At 46.2% G+C, this 17,950-nt stretch overlaps 2 protein-coding genes across 2 annotated transcripts in view; one reads left to right on the top strand and one right to left on the bottom strand.

Annotated features, from left to right (window-relative positions):
- Positions 1 to 2,657, top strand: part of RNF20 (ring finger protein 20) — a 31,164-nt gene extending 28,507 nt beyond the window's left edge. The window contains exons 19-20 of the mRNA XM_063129166.1: positions 299 to 400; positions 2,043 to 2,657. Coding sequence (XP_062985236.1) covers positions 299 to 400; positions 2,043 to 2,219 — 279 coding nt within the window. The 3' untranslated portion in view covers positions 2,220 to 2,657. The remainder of the gene's footprint in view (positions 1 to 298; positions 401 to 2,042) is intronic.
- Positions 2,658 to 9,466: 6,809 nt separating this feature from the next.
- Positions 9,467 to 17,950, bottom strand: part of GRIN3A (glutamate ionotropic receptor NMDA type subunit 3A) — a 125,002-nt gene continuing 116,518 nt past the window's right edge. Inside the window, exons 7-9 of the mRNA XM_063129168.1 lie at positions 15,357 to 15,521; positions 13,930 to 14,003; positions 9,467 to 9,843 (exon numbers count right to left, since the gene is read on the bottom strand). Coding sequence (XP_062985238.1) covers positions 9,501 to 9,843; positions 13,930 to 14,003; positions 15,357 to 15,521 — 582 coding nt within the window. The 3' untranslated portion in view covers positions 9,467 to 9,500. The remainder of the gene's footprint in view (positions 9,844 to 13,929; positions 14,004 to 15,356; positions 15,522 to 17,950) is intronic.

Genomic DNA, 17,950 nt, shown 5'->3' with positions numbered 1-17,950 from the left:
CTCCCTTTGATGGCCTCTGTAGCAGGGGTTGGGTCGGAGGGGGTTTCAGCTGGAGCTGTATCCAGGCACAATAGAGAGGTGCCTGACCGCAACTTCCCCTAATTTTCTTTCTTGAGAAAAAGCAATTTTTCAGTGGATTAGAAAAAAGCAAAGCAAAGCGGGGGAAGGTGTTTGGGAATGCTTTGACGGGGTCACCCATTCAGAGCTGGGAGCTTTTGCCCCCTCTGCTGCGCCCTTCAGGGGAGCCGCTGAGAGGCCCTCACGGCAGGCCTGCCTGGCTATCCTGTTTCCCCTACAGGAAGACATCTCGAGGTTACGAAGGAAACTGGAGACCACCAAGAAGCCTGACATGGTGCCCAACTGTGATGAGATCCTGATGGAGGAGATCAAAGATTACAAGGTAGGCAACTTGAGGCGGAAGGACTCCCCTTGGGACGATGGCTGTGGGCATAGCGGCATTTGGGCTTGAAAAGGACTAGAGTCTCCAATAGCAGTGCCCAAGGGAGCTGATTGGCAAGAGCGTGGGGAAGCAGGAGTTCCTGTTTGATCACAGAAGAGAACCCTCTGACTCCTGAGGGCTGGATTCAAATTCAGAGAAGCTCTCATGGCCGGCATTCTTGCCGTGGGCGTAGGCAAAAGGAGCGTGGCCAAAATACCAGCCTACTGGAGCATTATTATTATTATATTATTATATTTATATTATATTTATTTATATCCTGCCTTTTCCCCAGTGCTGGGACTCAAGGCGGTTTACAAGATTCAAACATGTACAAGTAAAACATATAAATATAAATTACAAAAGCTAAAATAGAATTAAACCTACAGTAAAATTAAAAACATGTTAATTTTTTTAAAAAACTGTAACACAGTGGTTCCCAAAGTGGGTGGTATTACCCCCTTGGGGGCAGTGGGATTGCATAGGGGGGTGTTAAGAGGCAAGGAAGTGGCAGGGGGGCGCTCGAGGTGGTCTTTTCCGAGAAGCGCCTCTCCAGAAGGTTTTAAAATCCAGGGACATTTTTAAGGGAGAAGGTAGTTTGGTCCCAAGCCATATAGGGGAAGAATCCACACATGTATTAATACCGTTTAAGAAGAGTCCTTTTAATGGTGAATTGAAATGTTTCAAAAGCACCAAAATGCTAATGAAGAGACATACCCTGCTTGGTGTGCCCTGCCATGCCGGCTGCAAAACAGAGGCGTTCGCTCTCTTTTCCCTCCCTCCCTTGGCAAGCCTGTGGCGGGTGCTTCGGATTTTGAATAAATATTCAATTAATTGTTACTGTTTTGAATTTTATTGTTGTTATCTTCCTTAGTGGGTTGTTGAAAAACGCTATTCTGAATAATTATTTTTATAGTGTAGGGTAGACGGCACTGGGCATGAGTTTGTGGAACCAAGGGGGCGGTTACCTGAAAAAGTTTGGGAACCACTTCTGTAACAGGTTAAAAGGGGGTGGGAGCTATCCAATACATTAACACAGGTCCAGTATAGTTCCAAAAGCCTGCTGAAACAAAAAAGGGTTTTGCCTGCCTCTGAAACTGTAGCACAGAGGGAGCCAGCCCAACCTCCCTGGGAAGGGAGTTCCAGAGCCTTGGAGCAGCCACCGAGAAGGCCCTCTCCCGCGTACCCATCAGGCGTGCCTAGGATGTTGGTGGGACTGAGAGAAAGGCCTCCCCAGAAGATCTCAGAACACGGGCAGGCTCCTATGGGACAATACGGCCTTTCAGATAACCTGGACCCGAGCCGTAGAGGGCTCTTACTGCCAGTAACGAACCCTTCGGAAAGTCATTGCAGCCTTTTCCAATTGGGGGTGGGGAACTGCGCAAAACCTAGGAAAGCACCATAAAATTCGTAGTGGGGGGAAATGGTGTCAGGCTAGGAGAAGGGGGTGTGGCCATCTGGGGAAGCCCAGACAGGCTGGAATGGGCCCGCATGCCTCAGATTCAACTAGCAGTAAAGCATAGTTTCCCAGATGGGGCCACAAGCTGGGAACGGGCCCTCGCTAGCAGCCGCCGTGATCCTTACCCCTACAATTTCCATCCCCAAGGCCCGCCTGACCTGCCCCTGCTGCAACATGCGCAAGAAGGACGCCGTGCTCACCAAGTGCTTCCACGTCTTCTGCTTCGAGTGCGTGAAGACGCGCTACGACACCCGGCAGCGCAAGTGTCCCAAGTGCAACGCCGCTTTCGGGGCCAATGACTTCCACCGCATCTACATCGGCTGAGCCGGGCCGCGTCAGGCCGAAGGGACCGCTCTGCTGCCGACCCCCGTGCTTCTCCCTCGTTAGCAGGCTGGATACTGCTTCTCCCTGTCAGCTCCTCCTCTGTTTTTTTTTAAAAGGCAAATCTCCTTTGGATAGAGAACTCAATAGGTTTATTTTATTTTGTTCTCTTGCTTTTTTTCTTTAGGTCCGCCCCCCCCCTTTTTTTGGCTTTTTTTTAAGCACTGCCGTACTCCCCAAACCAGTCTCCGTTTCTTGCTTTTGGGATGACCCACTGCGGCGAAATGGGTCTCCGCTCAGTGGCTGACACGAACCGGCCTGTGACTAAACAAGGCAGCAGCTTTAAAACTGGGGAATTGGCTTGGGGTAGTTTTGAAGAGGGTTCCTGTTCTTTTATTTCTCCCCCCATCTTTTTTTTCCCTAATAAAAGAGAAAGCTCTTCTTCCTGGTCAGCGTGTCATGTCTGTCTGCTTGCCTTGGCTGTGGGGCTTGTGACCTTCTAATGGGTCTCCACAGTTTTTTCCCTGTAGAGATGGTTCAGCGTGACCTGTGGCAACCCTGACGGAGCTTGCCGCCAGAAGGAAGCAACTCTTAGCAACTGAAGAACGTCCTTGCAATGGAACCACCACCGATGTGCTTCACGGAAGCACAAGACTTGCCAATGAGGTGCGTAATGGAGGTTGAGGCGTCCGAAGGAAGCGTGGCCTTCCCTCCTCTGCGAACCGCACTTGATGCACCGAAAGAGGAGAGAGCTGGTAGCACATCCTTAGACTGGTTTATGCTTCGGCTCTTCATGCAGACCCCGTGTGCGACACGGCCTCGCGAGTGGGTGCGCCCTCACGTCCCAAGTCCGCAGAGCCTTCTGTGTGAACTACAGCCTACGTCCATAAAGGCCTCTGTGGGAGGAGCCTTTGGCATGATCTGTCCACCCCTTTTTCACAGCGGATGGATTGCACGAGCGAGGCTGACGTGCGCAGGCTTTTAATTGCGCAGAGTCCGATTTCAACCTGAAACCCGGGCCCTGTTTTGCGCAGGACTAACACACAGGGCTGAAGTGTGGACTAGGCCCTTGAGACCACCATTCCATTAAGGCTGGTCAGTCCTTCATCAGGTACTTCTATTGGTCTCCTCTTCCCGGGGGGGAAAAATCTTTCTTTTTTTCTTTTTGCCTATGAAAATGACTGATTGGAAGTGTACCTGCTTCAATAAAATTCTGCGGTTCTATAAGATGTCTTGGCAGATCCTTTGCTAACGGAAAGATCCCAGGGCTTCTTTGTTTTGAGGGTGAAGGGCGGTGTGTGTGTGTTGTCTGCGTTGGAGGGGTTGTGTTCTTGGGTTGTGGAGGGGGAGGGGGTTGAGGCACATTAAGGCCGGAGCATGGAACCTTTTTCAACCCGATGTCTGAACTCCATTTTGGAGAAGGTCTCGGAGGGAGGAGGTGAATTTTGTGGAGGGTGGGGCCACAGGAAAAAAGGGGTGGGCCTGAAATGCCAGCATATTTCAGTTTAACGCTCTTGCTACTGGTAACTAAGCCTTGGGAGAGGCATTTCAGCCTTTTAAAATGGGGGCAAAAGCCACATAAATGACAGGAAACCATTAAACAACAGGCCAAAAGGGGGGGTAGAGCCAGGGTGAGGCACCTTCTGGGGACCCCTCATTAGGTTCTGCATCCCTGCATTAAAGCTTCAGAGCTCTTGCTGAAAAGGAGACTTAAGCTTTTTCCAAAGGAGGTTCTGAAGGTCTTGTGCAAAGTTCAGATGCTCAGTGGAGTGCATGGAAGTGCAGCTAGCCTTGACTGCAGAAAAAACGTTCAAGATTTTTAGCCTCACTTGTGCAGTTTCTGTATTTGATCCGCTAGTCACCGTTCCATGGAAGATTACTTCCAGTGCCCAACATAGCAGGCTTGAGCATCTGGCATTTGGCTGCTGACCTGTTTCCTTCTTTTGATCTCGAGGCGAACCTGGCTCAAGGCTTTGTTTGTGATGTGGCATAAGGGTATGTCATTTCTCTGCCTTCAGCCCTTGGAGGGGCTGTGGCTCAGCAGTAGAACACCTCCTTTGCATGCAGAAGACCCTAGGTTCAAATCCCAGAATCTCCAGGCAGGGCCAGAAAGGGCTAGATGGACCCATGGTAGAGTGAATCAGTCGAATGCAGCTTCCTATGTTCCTACTGTAACTCGAAGTAAGACTACTGGCCAAGATGGATTTGATAAATGGCACCTTCGTAGATCCATGCCGGGTGAACTTTAGCATAGCATGGAATATTGATTCTGTTTCAAGTTATAGCCTCTCCTCTCCCTCAGGCTGAGGGCAGATTTCATCAGTTTTTCAAGCCCTTTTAGATTTACACAACAATATGAACAACCACTCTTGACTGTTGCATGGCATACTGGAACATCCTGGATCCATGAAGGACTTTGAAACCCTCCTGATAACTTTATAGTTACAGCGCATTAGGCATCCAGTTTAAGATAAAATCAGGCATCTGCTTTTAATTGAGTTATGCACCCTGATACCGATAGATTGCTGCAAATGCAAGAGAGCGATGTGGTGGGGGGGGAGCTCTTTTAAACTCTTGGCTTATAGTGTTGGTGCACTCACACTATCTTTATCCCTGCTTAATCTGTTTAGCTTATACACTCCTCTGGGAAGGGACTAATTCTTTTTAGGGTTATGTGACTCTATAAAGAGCATGTACATTGATAGTCCTGTAGCAGGTTGGAAGTGTGTGGCCCTCCAGTTGCTTTTGAACTGCAATTCCCATCATCACTCAACATTGGCTATGTTGTCTGGGGCTAATGGGAGTTGTAGTCCAACATCTGGAGGGGCACAAGTTGCCCACTCATGTCCAACATGAACATTAATCCAGTCCAGAATTAAAACAATAAGAAAGGAGTGATTGGTAGGTGAGTATTTCGACTGAACTTTCTGTATTTCCCAGTTGATGGTAACTAAGATGGTGGCAGCAAAGTGATACACTACTTAATCTGGATTGATTTGGACAGGAGTCATCATTTGTGTAAATCTTTCCTGTTCAAAACATTAGGTGCAGGAGTAAGTGACCTTTCTGGGCCCTTGAACACATTTGGCAATTTGAGATTGGGGTGTGTGTGTGTGTTGCACAATAAATAAAATCAAAATCAAAATGGCAGTTACACAGGCCACAACTCATCAAGGGTTAAATAACCCATGATGGGTTAAATAGCCCATGATGAGCTGGATGTGTTGTGCAAACTGGCCCAATGTCTCTCAGTCCCATGTGTGGCCCATACATGGGAAATGAAGAGGGAAGCAGCAGGAATCCCACACTTTGCTTTGAAGCAATCTCAGCTGCTGGTAAGAAAATTTGTTATTTTTTAAAACGAACGTGGGAGAGATAGGGCACCACGGCAGTCACCAAGAAAGTTGTTTGGGGGGGGGGCACTGGTGCCTGTGGGCAGCACATTGTCTACCCTCATAATTGGTGGGGGTCGTTGAAAAGTGCTTAACTTTGGCTTGATTGCATTAGAGGATTTCCCCGACTGCTCGGGAAAATTACCACTGTAATCCTTTCATCAACCCTGCTAGGTAGGGTACTATTTTCCTTTGTATTGTAGATAAACTTCTGAGATCGAGGTGCTTCGGGCCATCTATGGAGTACAAGGCTGTCTAAGCACACAGCTCATTTTTCTTAATACATTATGCTATGTCTTTATTGATGGTTGGGGTTGGAGAGACACACATAGGTTTTTTCTCTCTTCCCCTTAATGTAAAGTTTCCCTTCCTGGATCAGACCAGGAGTCCATCTTGTCCAGCATTCTGTTTCCAGGCGGTCCACCAAATGCCCTTGCAGAGCACACAAACCGGGCTGTAAAGGTGATCAGCATTGTCCCTTGTTCCCAGCATCCAGCCGTTACAGGTACAGTGCTTGTTATGGCTGGTAGCCATTAATAGAACTGTCCTTGATCAATGTTGTAAAAGCCATCTAAATTAGCGGCCATTAGCATGACTTGTGATGGCAAATCTCACGAATCAGTTGTGCACTGCACAAAGAACAGTTTCCTTTTGTCTTGCCAATCAAGGTGTGAGGAGCTCCCCAGTTGTTGTTGGACACCACCTCCCATGAGCCTCAGCCAGCAATTTCCATTATCGGAGGATGGGAATGGTAGTCCAAAAGATCTGGAAGGCACCAGGTTGCCTCCACCTGCAGTACATCTAAGGAATATCAGCAGGACCAGTGGACATTGGTGGATCCAATGACAGTTCAGCACCTTGGATAGCTCCTTTACAGCTCTGGCTGGTTTTGATTGAAACCCAGAGTGGATTCACTGCTCCACTAACATTGGAGCCACCAGCCTCCACTGAGCAAGGCTTAACGTGTGCTTAGGTTTCTCTAGATAATGTCCAGAATATATCCTGCTAATATGTAAGCTTTGATGTTTAATGATGATGTCTGCTCAAAGTTTACCCTTGCTGATAATATACCTCTATTAGAGACAAGAAGGTCATGAAATCCAGAGTTGGACATGCCTTTTCAAAAAGGTTTTACCCCATGCAATGATTCTTCTCTTATGATACCAACACTAGCTCTTGTCAGACAAACCCAGACCATAATGCAAATCAACCAGCCTAAAAAAAAAAATAGTATTAAAATTTATTTAAAACCAAAAACATACAACCATGACCCCAACCAGAGTTTTCATCTAGAAAAGGAGATGGCCAGGGGTGACTCAGAGAAGTCAAGAAAGACTCCATTTATTAATTTACACCAAAGATGTGAGTTGTATTGTGCTGGCTTTCTGCTGGGCTGTTAGAAAATATCAGAGAAGGGGCAAAGAGAAGGGCTTTTCTGATTGGGTAGAATCGCCTGGTGACTCAGGTGGGAGGGGATGGTCTCTAGGCACTGGCCAGCACACATACTTGGGTTCTCAGGCCTGGGAGGTTGTATGCTGGGAGAAAGTTGCTGGCCACGATTCAGTGGTAGACCCCCATCTCCATGTGGTTGTGTTCAGAGGCATTCCTTGGGAGTATTCTCTCAAAGATCAGCCTATATGTCCCATGTGTCAGCTAATTTTTCTCTGGTCAATCTCCAGCTCACAAGAAGAACTTGAGCGTGAGCCTGTTGTTCTTGTCTAGGCACATGTCAGTTGCCACCCCCTTGGCCATTGCTCCCATGCCATCCCACATGTTAGGTTGGATTCCACGGTGACATTCCACACTGACAGTGTGTCCCCTAACACCCCAGGCTTGGTAATGATGTGTGCTACCCAGCCACCAGCCTAGCCACATAGACAAAGAAATACAAGTCACCTGAATGGTGAGGGAGAACCTATGCCATATGGTGATGGGGAGTGGGAGTGCAGGAGAATCCCCACTGTTATCTCTTGTCACTGAACACACATAACAGTGGAGATACCTCTCTCCACTTGCCTCCTTTCCCTGCTTGGGGAAGGAGCAGGCTTACTGAGCCTCCGCAGGCCAGATTAATTCTGTGGGCCAAAAGTTCCCCACCCTTGACCTGTGGAGACAGTGGACCATACAACTCAAAGTAATACGTCAACTGGGCAAAACGGCAATAGTATCATAGGTTGGGGGGCATGGGAGGTGGGACCACGTGCCGCTTGGTTGTATGCCAGATATTGTTTCACCCACAGCTTGCATAGCACCTGCATGAAGAACGGACATTTACAACTGGAGAGCAAGCCACCACTGGCAACTTACACAACACATTTCACTGAAGAATACCACTGCACTTCAAAAACATTAAGCCATAATGTTGGCTTTGTGGGCCAACCCATGGGCCAGAGGTTCCTGATCACTGGTCCGAAATGACAGGTTCCGTGATCATGAACTCTGGTAACAGGAAACACCTTAAAAACCCAATAATGGACCATTTATCTGTAGCTTTAAGAATGCTTTTGTCAAAAACTGGAGTGTGGGCCTTTTGACCTGCTGAGGGCAACCGTGGGATTATTTAGTAAAGGGAAGGAGCCCTGAGGGTGGCTGGGCTCTGCCCTGACAATTCATTCTGAAAAAGTTAGTGGTAAGAAAGCTGGATTTTGTAAGGAAAACTTACAAAAGTTTGCTGTGTCTGGTCACTGAGGGCTAATCTACCCACATTATCCAGAATGGGAAGGCAGAATTTTGGATGGTACGAGTTAAGATGGAGGCGGGAAGTCATATTTTGAATGGCTCTCCCTGTAAAAGAGAGCCAGTGTGGTGTAGTGGCTAAGGTGTTGGACTGGGAGTCGGGAGATCCGGGTTCTAGTCCCCACTCGGCCATGGAAACCCAATGGGTGACTTTGGGCCAGTCACAGACTCTCAGCCCAACCTACCTCACAGGGTTGTTGTTATAAGGATAACATGGAGGAGGATTATGTACGCTGTCTTGGGTCCCTTGGAGGAAAAAAGGCGGGATATAATAAATAAATAAATAAATAAATTAAAAGATTTCCTGCATGTAGTAACCTAAGACACCAGAGCAAGAGGTTTAGCAATCCAATGACTTGTTTTTTTAAAAAAAAGTATTGTGTTTTGATGTGGAGAGCATTCAAAAATATGACTCCCCTGAGCCCAGAATGCAAGTACGTCAATCTGCCATTTATGTAAACTGCCCTTTGGATTTCTATTAGAGGGCAGTAAAAAAACCGACAATGTGGAAACAATAATAAATTAGGTGTTGGCCAGCTCCGATGAGTTCTTGCAATAACAGAAATGTGTATTGATTGTTGACATTGATTCTTGTGTCTCGATTGTTTTAGGGGACTTCTATCTGTAACAGGTTTGAGACTGGCTCATGGAAATAACAGGGAGGAATAGCACCCAGAGGCCCTCGGGTTCTGCAACAGCGTGTGCGGAAGCGTTTTCCCCCAGATAGGCCTTAACAACTTCAAGTAGCAAGATCCAAACACCAGGACGCACAATTCTGAATCACCGTTTTAAGTCTCTTTCACTCTTTTTCTTTTTAATTAATGCACAGAAAGGGCTAAAAAGTGGGAATTCCATTTTGAGTGTAGTGAGAAGAAAAAACAGGAGCTTTTTTGAGATCCCTGTAGCCTGAGGTGACCATTTCTGGTAGGCCCAGACTTGCCGTGGAGATGGAACTGTTTCTTCTCCGAAATACTCGGGGAAACCAGGAGCCCCGCCTTCCGCAACACTGGCTTTGCGAGAAGGAAGGAGCCGTCGATTGTAGGACGTATTGCTTGCCGATTTTGTGGTGCCGTTTTCCGGCATTGCCCTCAAAAAAATGCATTATGGAAATTTACGGGGAAAGTCAAGGGAGGGGGAGGCAGGAGAGCATAGCCGCTCAGGGCTCTGCGGTCCTGTTTGTCCTCTGAAACTCTTCCAGCTCCAGTTTCCTGCTCATGGCTAACTGCAGTTCCTGCTTGATCACCTGTATCTGCTTCTCCAGTTCTGAGAGTTCTTGCATTACTGAGGTCCGAGCGATGTTAAGGGAGTCCGCTTTCCCATTCGTGGTCAGCGACACAGGCGATTCTCTCTTCAGCGGGGGAAGAGGGATGTCTTGCTGCTCCTGCTGCTTGAGCGCAACCTCGTTCTGTTCTTCCTCGCTGCAGATGTATTTCCTGCGATGGCAGTTGCCGGGGCTGGCTGTGTTCCACACCAAATGCTGGCTGTTCCCCGAGTTGGACCTGCGCAAAGAATATCACATTTACAGTTAGCAGATGGCTGACCGTTTGCGCTAACGCTGCGCCCCTGGCATGAAATACAAACAAACACACACCTCTCCAGGTACTATTGTTCTTGGGCAGGGCTGGAAGAAGGTGGATTGGGATCTATGTAAGACCATAGAAAGAACCACGCTGGATCAGGCCAAGGGTCCAGCTAGTCCAAATTTCTGTTCAAGTAGGACATTTTACTGAAGGTAAAATATATAGCCATCAGGGCTAGTGGCCACCAATAGCTTTTTCCTTCAGGAAACTGTCTAAAACCCCTTTAAAAGTTGTCCTAGAAAATTCCATAGTTTAACTATGCATTGTGTGAGGAAGTCCATCCTTTTATCTGTCCTGAATCTCCCACCATTCAGCTTCATGGGATGACCCCAGGTCCTAGTATTATGAGAGAGGGAGAAAAAAAGTCTCCCGATCCACATTCTCCACACCATGCATAATTTGGTAGCCCTCTGTCATATCTCCCCTCGCTCGCTTTTCCTCTAAGCTGAACAGTCCCAGCCATTGCAACCTTTCCTGACAGGGGAGTTGCTCAAGGTCCTTGTTCACTTGGATTGTGCTTTTCTGCAGTTAGTGGTGTTGGATCCTGGAATGGATCCTGGTTATGTTTCCATGGATTTACTAATTGCTGAGGAGCTGGAGGAATCAGAAGACTCAGCAGAAAACTTAAAGGTCAACGTTGCACCTGGACATTGATGTCATGACTGAATAATTGGTAACTTGATTGTTTCAATTAAGGGATTGCAAGCAGTTGCATCACTGTACAGTTAGCCTATAAAAAGGAATGTATTCCCATGTACATGTATCAGATATCAGATAGCAGAGATCAGAGCTGTATTGACTGACCGTATGTAAGTATTTGTATTTGTGATTGCCATAACTAAATTATATTTTTATATGCCAGTAAAGGTTTCTTTAAACCTACTGAAAGTCTCAGTCTTAATCTGTGTCTGTGTTGACTTTGCTGGAAACCGTTGCAAAACTCTGCTATAAGGTTATTGGCCAGAAGCCCAGTCTGGCAATAACTAAATAAAGTTGTAAATATAAAATCAACATATCCCAGTAAGTGGTAGATCTCTGGATGATTTGCAGATCAGCAAGGATTTCTGACTTCCAGTTGTTTATGTGAGCAGAGGCTGCTTCAAGTACTTCTTATGGGCTTCTTTTAAACATTAGGATTTTCTATTTCATATTGAGGGGAGTGACGTCCATTTACTCCTAATCTGAGGAATTTTCAAGTCAGCCCCCATGTTTTATAAATTGCTCTGAGTACTGATTAGCCTAGTACGCTGGCCATTGAGGAAGACTTCGTGTCGAAACGTGTCTGGCCAAGCCAATCAAGTGTGCTGAGAACTTTTCTTTTTGTACCATTTTAATGGTGTGATTACACTATTGATTCTGTTAATATAAGTGCTCTTTATACTCTGGTTTTATTAGTGTATTAAACCTTGTTTATTGTTTACACCCTTGACTTTTTTTGTTATCAAGGATATAAAACCCAACAAATATATCATACTGTTGGTCATGTGACCCTCCTGGGGTTCTACACCACAATCTGAGAACTGAGCCGCCCGTTGATGGTAAATTGATGGCATCTTCCATTTGGGTGGTTAACACGATCCTCTTAGGACCTCTTTGCTTCTGCCATATGCTTCTAGAGAATGTTGACCCCAAAGTCCAAGAGTGTGCAATTAGTGAATTAATGCAGACTGAACTAGATGAATCCCAATAACTTGAAAGCCAAGCATCTGCACAAATGTATGATTGAAGAAAGTGTTAAAGGATTGTTCCTCAGGGAAACAATACAGTCGAAGTTAATTTCACCATCCCTTAGTTTCTTCCTGGTTTCAATGCAGCAGCTATCTAAAGGAATAAATAAGCGTTATCACAAAATGGAGGGGAGATTGCTACATTGTTCGACTGCATTAATTTATTATGTGCCTCGATTCTGGTTCTGCCACACAATCCTGTGGACATTTCTTATGAATCTCCAATAGAGACGCGACCGGTTTGAACAGTCTCAGCGCTGGGAGGGTTCCAATTAGACACAGCAAATGTTCAACTGCTATTTGCTCGAGCTGTCGTTCAGTAGGGTTCTTGGCCCTAGCATTTCAAGTAGAATATTTCTTTCTCTCAAAAGCATTTTGGAAAGTCACGGTTGCCTCAGGATTTAGTTCTGTCAGGTTTCTAAAACTCGCCCTATGGTCAGGCTGGGTTATGGCAATATTTGGAGCGGGGGAATTTTCTGAGGAAAATTACAGGCAGGCATAATTCTTATTAGTCGTGTCATGAGTAATAGTGGAGAACTAAAAACGTAACTGTCAAGTGTGATGCAATGTGAGCATAGATATATATGCTACTTAAAGAGCAACTCCATAATGTAAGTAGCAGTGTTATTCAAAAGTCAGTGACATGTTGCTAGGTAAAATACTTATGAAACTACTGTACATTTTCCTAAACAACAACTCCTAAACAAGTCCTAAGAGGGGGAAAAAACACCTGCCCACATTTTTGAATACAATCATTTAAAAAACTTTAAAAGGAGGGCCTTCTCTGCTGTGGCACCCCGGCTGTGGAATGAGCTCCCTAAAGAGGTTCACCTGGAACCTACACTACATTCTTTCAGATGCCAGCTGAAGACCTTTTTATTTCTCAGCATTTTAACAATCTATGAATTTAATTTTAACTTTACTGTTCTAATTAGAATTTCTGCACTGCTGCTGCTTTTATCCTGGTTGTGTTTTTTATATCACATTTTATATCATGTTTTTATACTGTTTGTTTTATATTTTGAATGGTTTTAAGTTGTGCAAACTGCCCAGACAGCTTCGGCTATTGGGCGGTATAAAAATGCAATAAATAAACAAATAAATAAATAAATTACATTTATATCCCTCTTTTTTTCCTTTTACAAGGAAAAAAGATGGCTTAAATGGTCCCCCTCCTCTCCATTTCATCTTCACAACAACCCTGTGAGGTAGGTTAGGCTGAGAGTCAGTGACGGGGGCCCCAGAGAGCAGTGAGCTTTATGGTGAAGTGGGGACTAGAACTCAGATCTCCTGAGTCCCAGTCAAGCACTTCTTCCCACAGCGCATAGTTAAACTATGGAATTTGCTGCCACAAGGGGTAGTAACGGCCACCAATTTGGAAGGCTTTAAAAGTGGGTTAGACATATTCCTGGAGTAGAAGGCTATCAACGGCTACTAGTCCTGATGGCTATGTGCTACCTATATACCTGTATATAGGCAGTAAGCCTATATACACCAGTTGCTGGGGAACATGGGCAGGATGGTGCCATTGCACTCATGCCCTACTTATGGGCTTCCCAGAGGCAGCTGGTTGGTCACTGTGTGAACAGAATGCAGGACTGGATGGACCCTTGGCCTGATCCCGCATGACTCATCTTACGTTCTTCATCATCTGTGGAACGGTGCCCCTCTGGCACATGACACAAGCATTGCAGCTTGTTCTTACGTACTATTTTAAAAATGACTACTCCATGCCGCTGAAAAAAATCAAACTGGTTTGATGCATGTGTTGTGTTTTGTGCATGTGTCCCGCCTGCTTCTAGCACAGGGGTGGGCAGCCTGTTGTCCAAGCTGCATGGTGATAGCAAAAAGTCTCCATTTTCCTTTCAAACGAGGCATGGGAGGAGCGCGCACCTTCATAGGAAGCAGAACCATGCCCCTGGAAGCCTCCTGAGATCACAATTTTGCCTTCCAAGCACACTTAATTCAAACTGTGATTACCTGGCTATATGTCATGTTATTGTAGAGAGAGCATGTATTTAAAAAATGAATGTGAATGGAATTGCGATGCCAGAGAAGGTCATATAGCCGAAGTGGTTCTTTATGATTTATCACTCACTTGGCACAAAAATAAATACAATTTTCTTTTTCTGTTCAATGTGTGACTGCATTGAACAATGCTATTTTCCAAAGCATTTTCTTTTTAAAACAACAACCCACTGACTAGGTTTTGGGCCTTGGGAACCAAGATCTACAGATTCATTCGCAAACAAAGCATTTAAAAAGTCATTTTTCTTACCTCTTTTCAACTCGCTTTGCTTTAGGCTGGTGTTTGTCTTCAATAAACGAACTATTTAGAGCACGGTGCAATCTCTAGAGGGAAAGCAGAACAAATTTATCAGGCGGGAAATCATCATTGAATTTTAAGGTGGATCGCATATAGAATTCGGGCTTTGCATGTAACGCAACATGATCTTTAACAATTAATTTGCCACAAAGCTGTCTATCAGTGGCACCTGACACTGAGTTTAATGTTCTCAGGGTATGTCCACTCCATGCCCCATCTTCACAAATGGTGCATTGTTTAGTAAGGGATCATTCTGACGTCTCCAAGGTGGTACCAATGTGCTCCCTTGGCACCTGTCAGACTCCCGGCCCCACCTCATTTTTATTTTATTTCATAAGGTTTTTTTTTTAAAACTGGGAAGCTGGCATGCTGCAAAGTGAAGTGCCACCTCCAGTACTGTCTGTCTCTGGGTTCAGAAGAGTGGTTTTTGTGGGTGTTTTGGAGCTTAGTAGAAACTGGTGTCCCCAATGTCAGTGGGACTCTACATCCGCTCTGGGTTTCAGTCAGAACTCTAAAGGAGCTATCCAAGGTGCTGATCCAATGTTGGGGATAGTGTTCAGCACCTTGCACAGCTTCTTTAGAGTTCTGACTGAAACCCAGAGCAGAATTACCACCCCACTGACATTGGAGCCACCAGCCTCCACTGCTCTGCCTTGTACTTAGGTTCTTGGGCAAGTTGCTTTTTGTTTAGTCTCGCCAGTTTCCTTTCTGGGAAATGAGTGTTTTGTGATTGGCCATGCCCATCAGCCTTTTTATGAATGGGCAAGCCCCTCCGTGGCAGCCATTTTGTGAGAGTGCCCATGGGACTCTTAAAATTCCAAGCATGCCCTTTCAAATAGAGGCCTCTCCTCTGCAAAATAGAGGACTGATCTCTGCAAAATCGGCCACCTGGCCACTGTTATGCCGAATGTCTCGACTGATGGAGGCCAGGCCACGCAGGGTCAGGTGCGGCAGGCAGAGTTTGGTCCCCAAGTGCCTCACTTTATACTCTTCTCCGCAGAGGAACTGACAGCCACATACTTGTATGGGAGAAGATCAACGGTTGCTCTTGCAGATGGGAACTAGACCTGCTCCTTGCCCTTGGTCATCTCAGCACCTGTAGCAGGGAGCAGGTTCTCCCCACGAATTGTGTTCCAGTTTGCAGTTCATTTCTTCTGTCTTCATGAAAGTTATTTACAATGCAATCTGTTCCCCAACAACATAGCTCTGTTCCTTGATTTGCAGAGCTTCATCCCGGCTTTTGTATTTCGGTTGCCCCAGGTTGGGACCTTGGAAACTGGTGTTTTTAATTTCCACCCACTTCGGTAGGGTTTAAGATCCTGTCCATGCAGAATGAGACCGCAGGTACCCTTTGAAAGACTAAATACTGGAATATGTACCTGACTTGTGTGGAGCCAATATTTCAGCTTGGATTTCTTTTTGATTCGTGGGATCACCAGCCTGTATACGATGTGTTCCCCGATAGTCGTGAGAATAGATAGACCAAATCCAACGCACAACATCACAAAGAGGCCAGAAAAGTGCTTGATGCCCATCTGCAGTGTCTGTGAGAAAAACAACAACAAAGGACATCCATGTATGAGCAATGTTAGAAAAACTGGAAAAAGTATACAATCAGACCGATTTTTATTTTCACGATTGGACCTTCTCATGTTACTTTGGTCTAATAGTACAGTAGTTTCATTAGACCAAGATCCACCTTCAATCTGCAACAGGGAACCTCTTTTTTTTTAACCATATGTCCATTTTCACCTTCTCTTTTTCTCTGCACTTGTTTTTCTCCCCTGGAGACCTTCTGGAGTGGCATCAGATGCAACACAAATGCCTGGAGCCAGAAGTGAACATTGAGAGAGTCCTTGTGTGCACGCAAGAGCTTTAGGTGCATGTAGCACAACATTCTTTGGTTCCAGACCCAGAATCATCATCTGGCATCCTTGGGCCCTGATGGGGCTCCATCACATGGACATGGACCAAAGGTGCTCTGGGCCTGTCACTCTTTGGGTTTACCTAGCAGCGGCAGGTAGTTGTGGGTTGTCTGTCTTTTCAACTTTCCCACAATACCCTGGATCAATATGTATTTATACCCGCCTTTCTACCCAAAAAATGGCACTCAAGGCAGCTTACGGAACAATTAAGAACATAAGAAGAGCCCTGCTGGATCAGACCAAGGGTCCATCTAGTCCAGCACTCTGTTCACACAGTGGCCAACCAGCCATCGGCCAGGGATGAACAAGGCAGGACATGGTGCAACAGCACCCTCCACGTTCACGTAATACATTAAAATACTAAAAACATAGCAATTGGAGAGAAAAAATCAGCACCCAACCCAACAGACCTACTTACAGGCTAAAGACCTTCTTAAATAAACCAGTCTTTGCCTGTTGGCAGAAGGACAGCAGAGAGGAGCAAACCTGGCCTCCATTGGGAGGAAGTTCCATAACCTGGGAGCAGCCACCGAAAAGGCACTCTCTTGAGTTGCCACCAAACATGCCTCTGAAAGTTGTGCTTTAGAAAGTAGGGCCTCTTCACAAGATCTGAAGAAAGGGGCAGGCTTACATGAGAGAAGGCGATCTTTTGGCAATGCTACTGCAGAGCATTGTGGGTAATTACAATGGTGAGCAGCTTACACCTGGCAACCTTGCTAATCAATGACATCAGCAGGCACTTTTTTGAGAAGCCCCTCAAACTCTTGGTATTCCTGCTATCCCCCCACCCCCAAGAAATGTGGAATCCAAGCAAAGTTGAGCTCAGGGGACCATTTTATGAGCACATGGCTTTGATTTACCATCTTCAAAACGCTTATATCATGGGGTCCTTTTTAAGACTATCATCTTAGCCATGAGAAACCTTGCCTACCACTTCTTCTTCCCGATTGATCATCTGGACAATTCGTAACTGTGTGTGTAGATGGAAAATGAAATGCATTATGTGTGAATAACACTTGTTGTAAACAGTTTTCCATCAAGATGTGCTCCTGCAGTGTCTCCCAGGAATGAAATTTCAAGGAGTCCAACATGAGATATATTTCCAGAGGATTAGTGAATTAGTGTGAGAAGGGTGCAGCTGAATTCAGGCAGGGATGGACAACTTGGGACCCTCCAGATGTTGTTGGCCTACAACTCCCATAGCTGGCTTGGGCTCATGGGAGTTGCAACCCAACAACTTCTGGAAGGCCACAAGTCGTCCACCCCTAAATTAAGAAGTCAAAATGTTTTGGACCACCTCTTGAGAATTCTGCTTTCTTTTGTGTCCTGGCGGTTTGTGAGTATCCATTTTGCAAGGCTGAAGCTGCATGTAATGATAAAGCACCTGACTGTGTGTTATCTTGGGATGTCTCTATCCTCAAGGTCAGAACAGGGCCCAGTTAACTGGACTGAGTGATCTCAGCTCTGTTGCTGTGAGAACGCTCTCACACACTCCTGGAGGCCTGGGGAAATGGTTCAAGCCAGCCCGTGATCGGCTAACAGGAATTGCCTTGAGTTGGCAGGGCCTTGAGCATATAATTGGGGTGTGTGTGTGTTTACAGGTAACCGTTATATTTGTTTTGCCTTTGTTTTGGATGCCGAGTGATTTTATCTGGCCCATGCCTATTTGAACACTCATGCCTAGGTACAAAGAGGGCCTTGCCAGATGATGCACAGGGTATCCTGGGCTCAGGCAGGGGTGATGCACAGGGTATCCTGGGCTCCGGCACCGCTTCTGGCCTGGTTTTTCCTGTGGTCTCAGGCTGAGCCTGAGACCACAGGCATGTAGCCAGGTCTGCTGATTTTCACGGCTACCTCATTTACTCCCGAGTAGCTGGGAAAAGCGGCGGATGGGCCGCAGCACTCCACAGGAGCGCTATGGCCATCAGGGCTATGGTGGGTGGGAATCGTGGGCTACGGGACATGGGGGGGGGAACGGAGGCCATGGGAAGATTAGGGGGGCAGGAAACGGAGGCCAGGGGAGATCGGGGGTAATTGCGGCCCAGGGG

This window comes from Elgaria multicarinata, chromosome 6 (genome assembly GCF_023053635.1).
Source record: "Elgaria multicarinata webbii isolate HBS135686 ecotype San Diego chromosome 6, rElgMul1.1.pri, whole genome shotgun sequence".
In the NCBI taxonomy this organism is placed as follows: Eukaryota; Metazoa; Chordata; class Lepidosauria; order Squamata; family Anguidae; genus Elgaria; species Elgaria multicarinata.
This window is presented reverse-complemented; position numbering and strand designations above follow the sequence as displayed.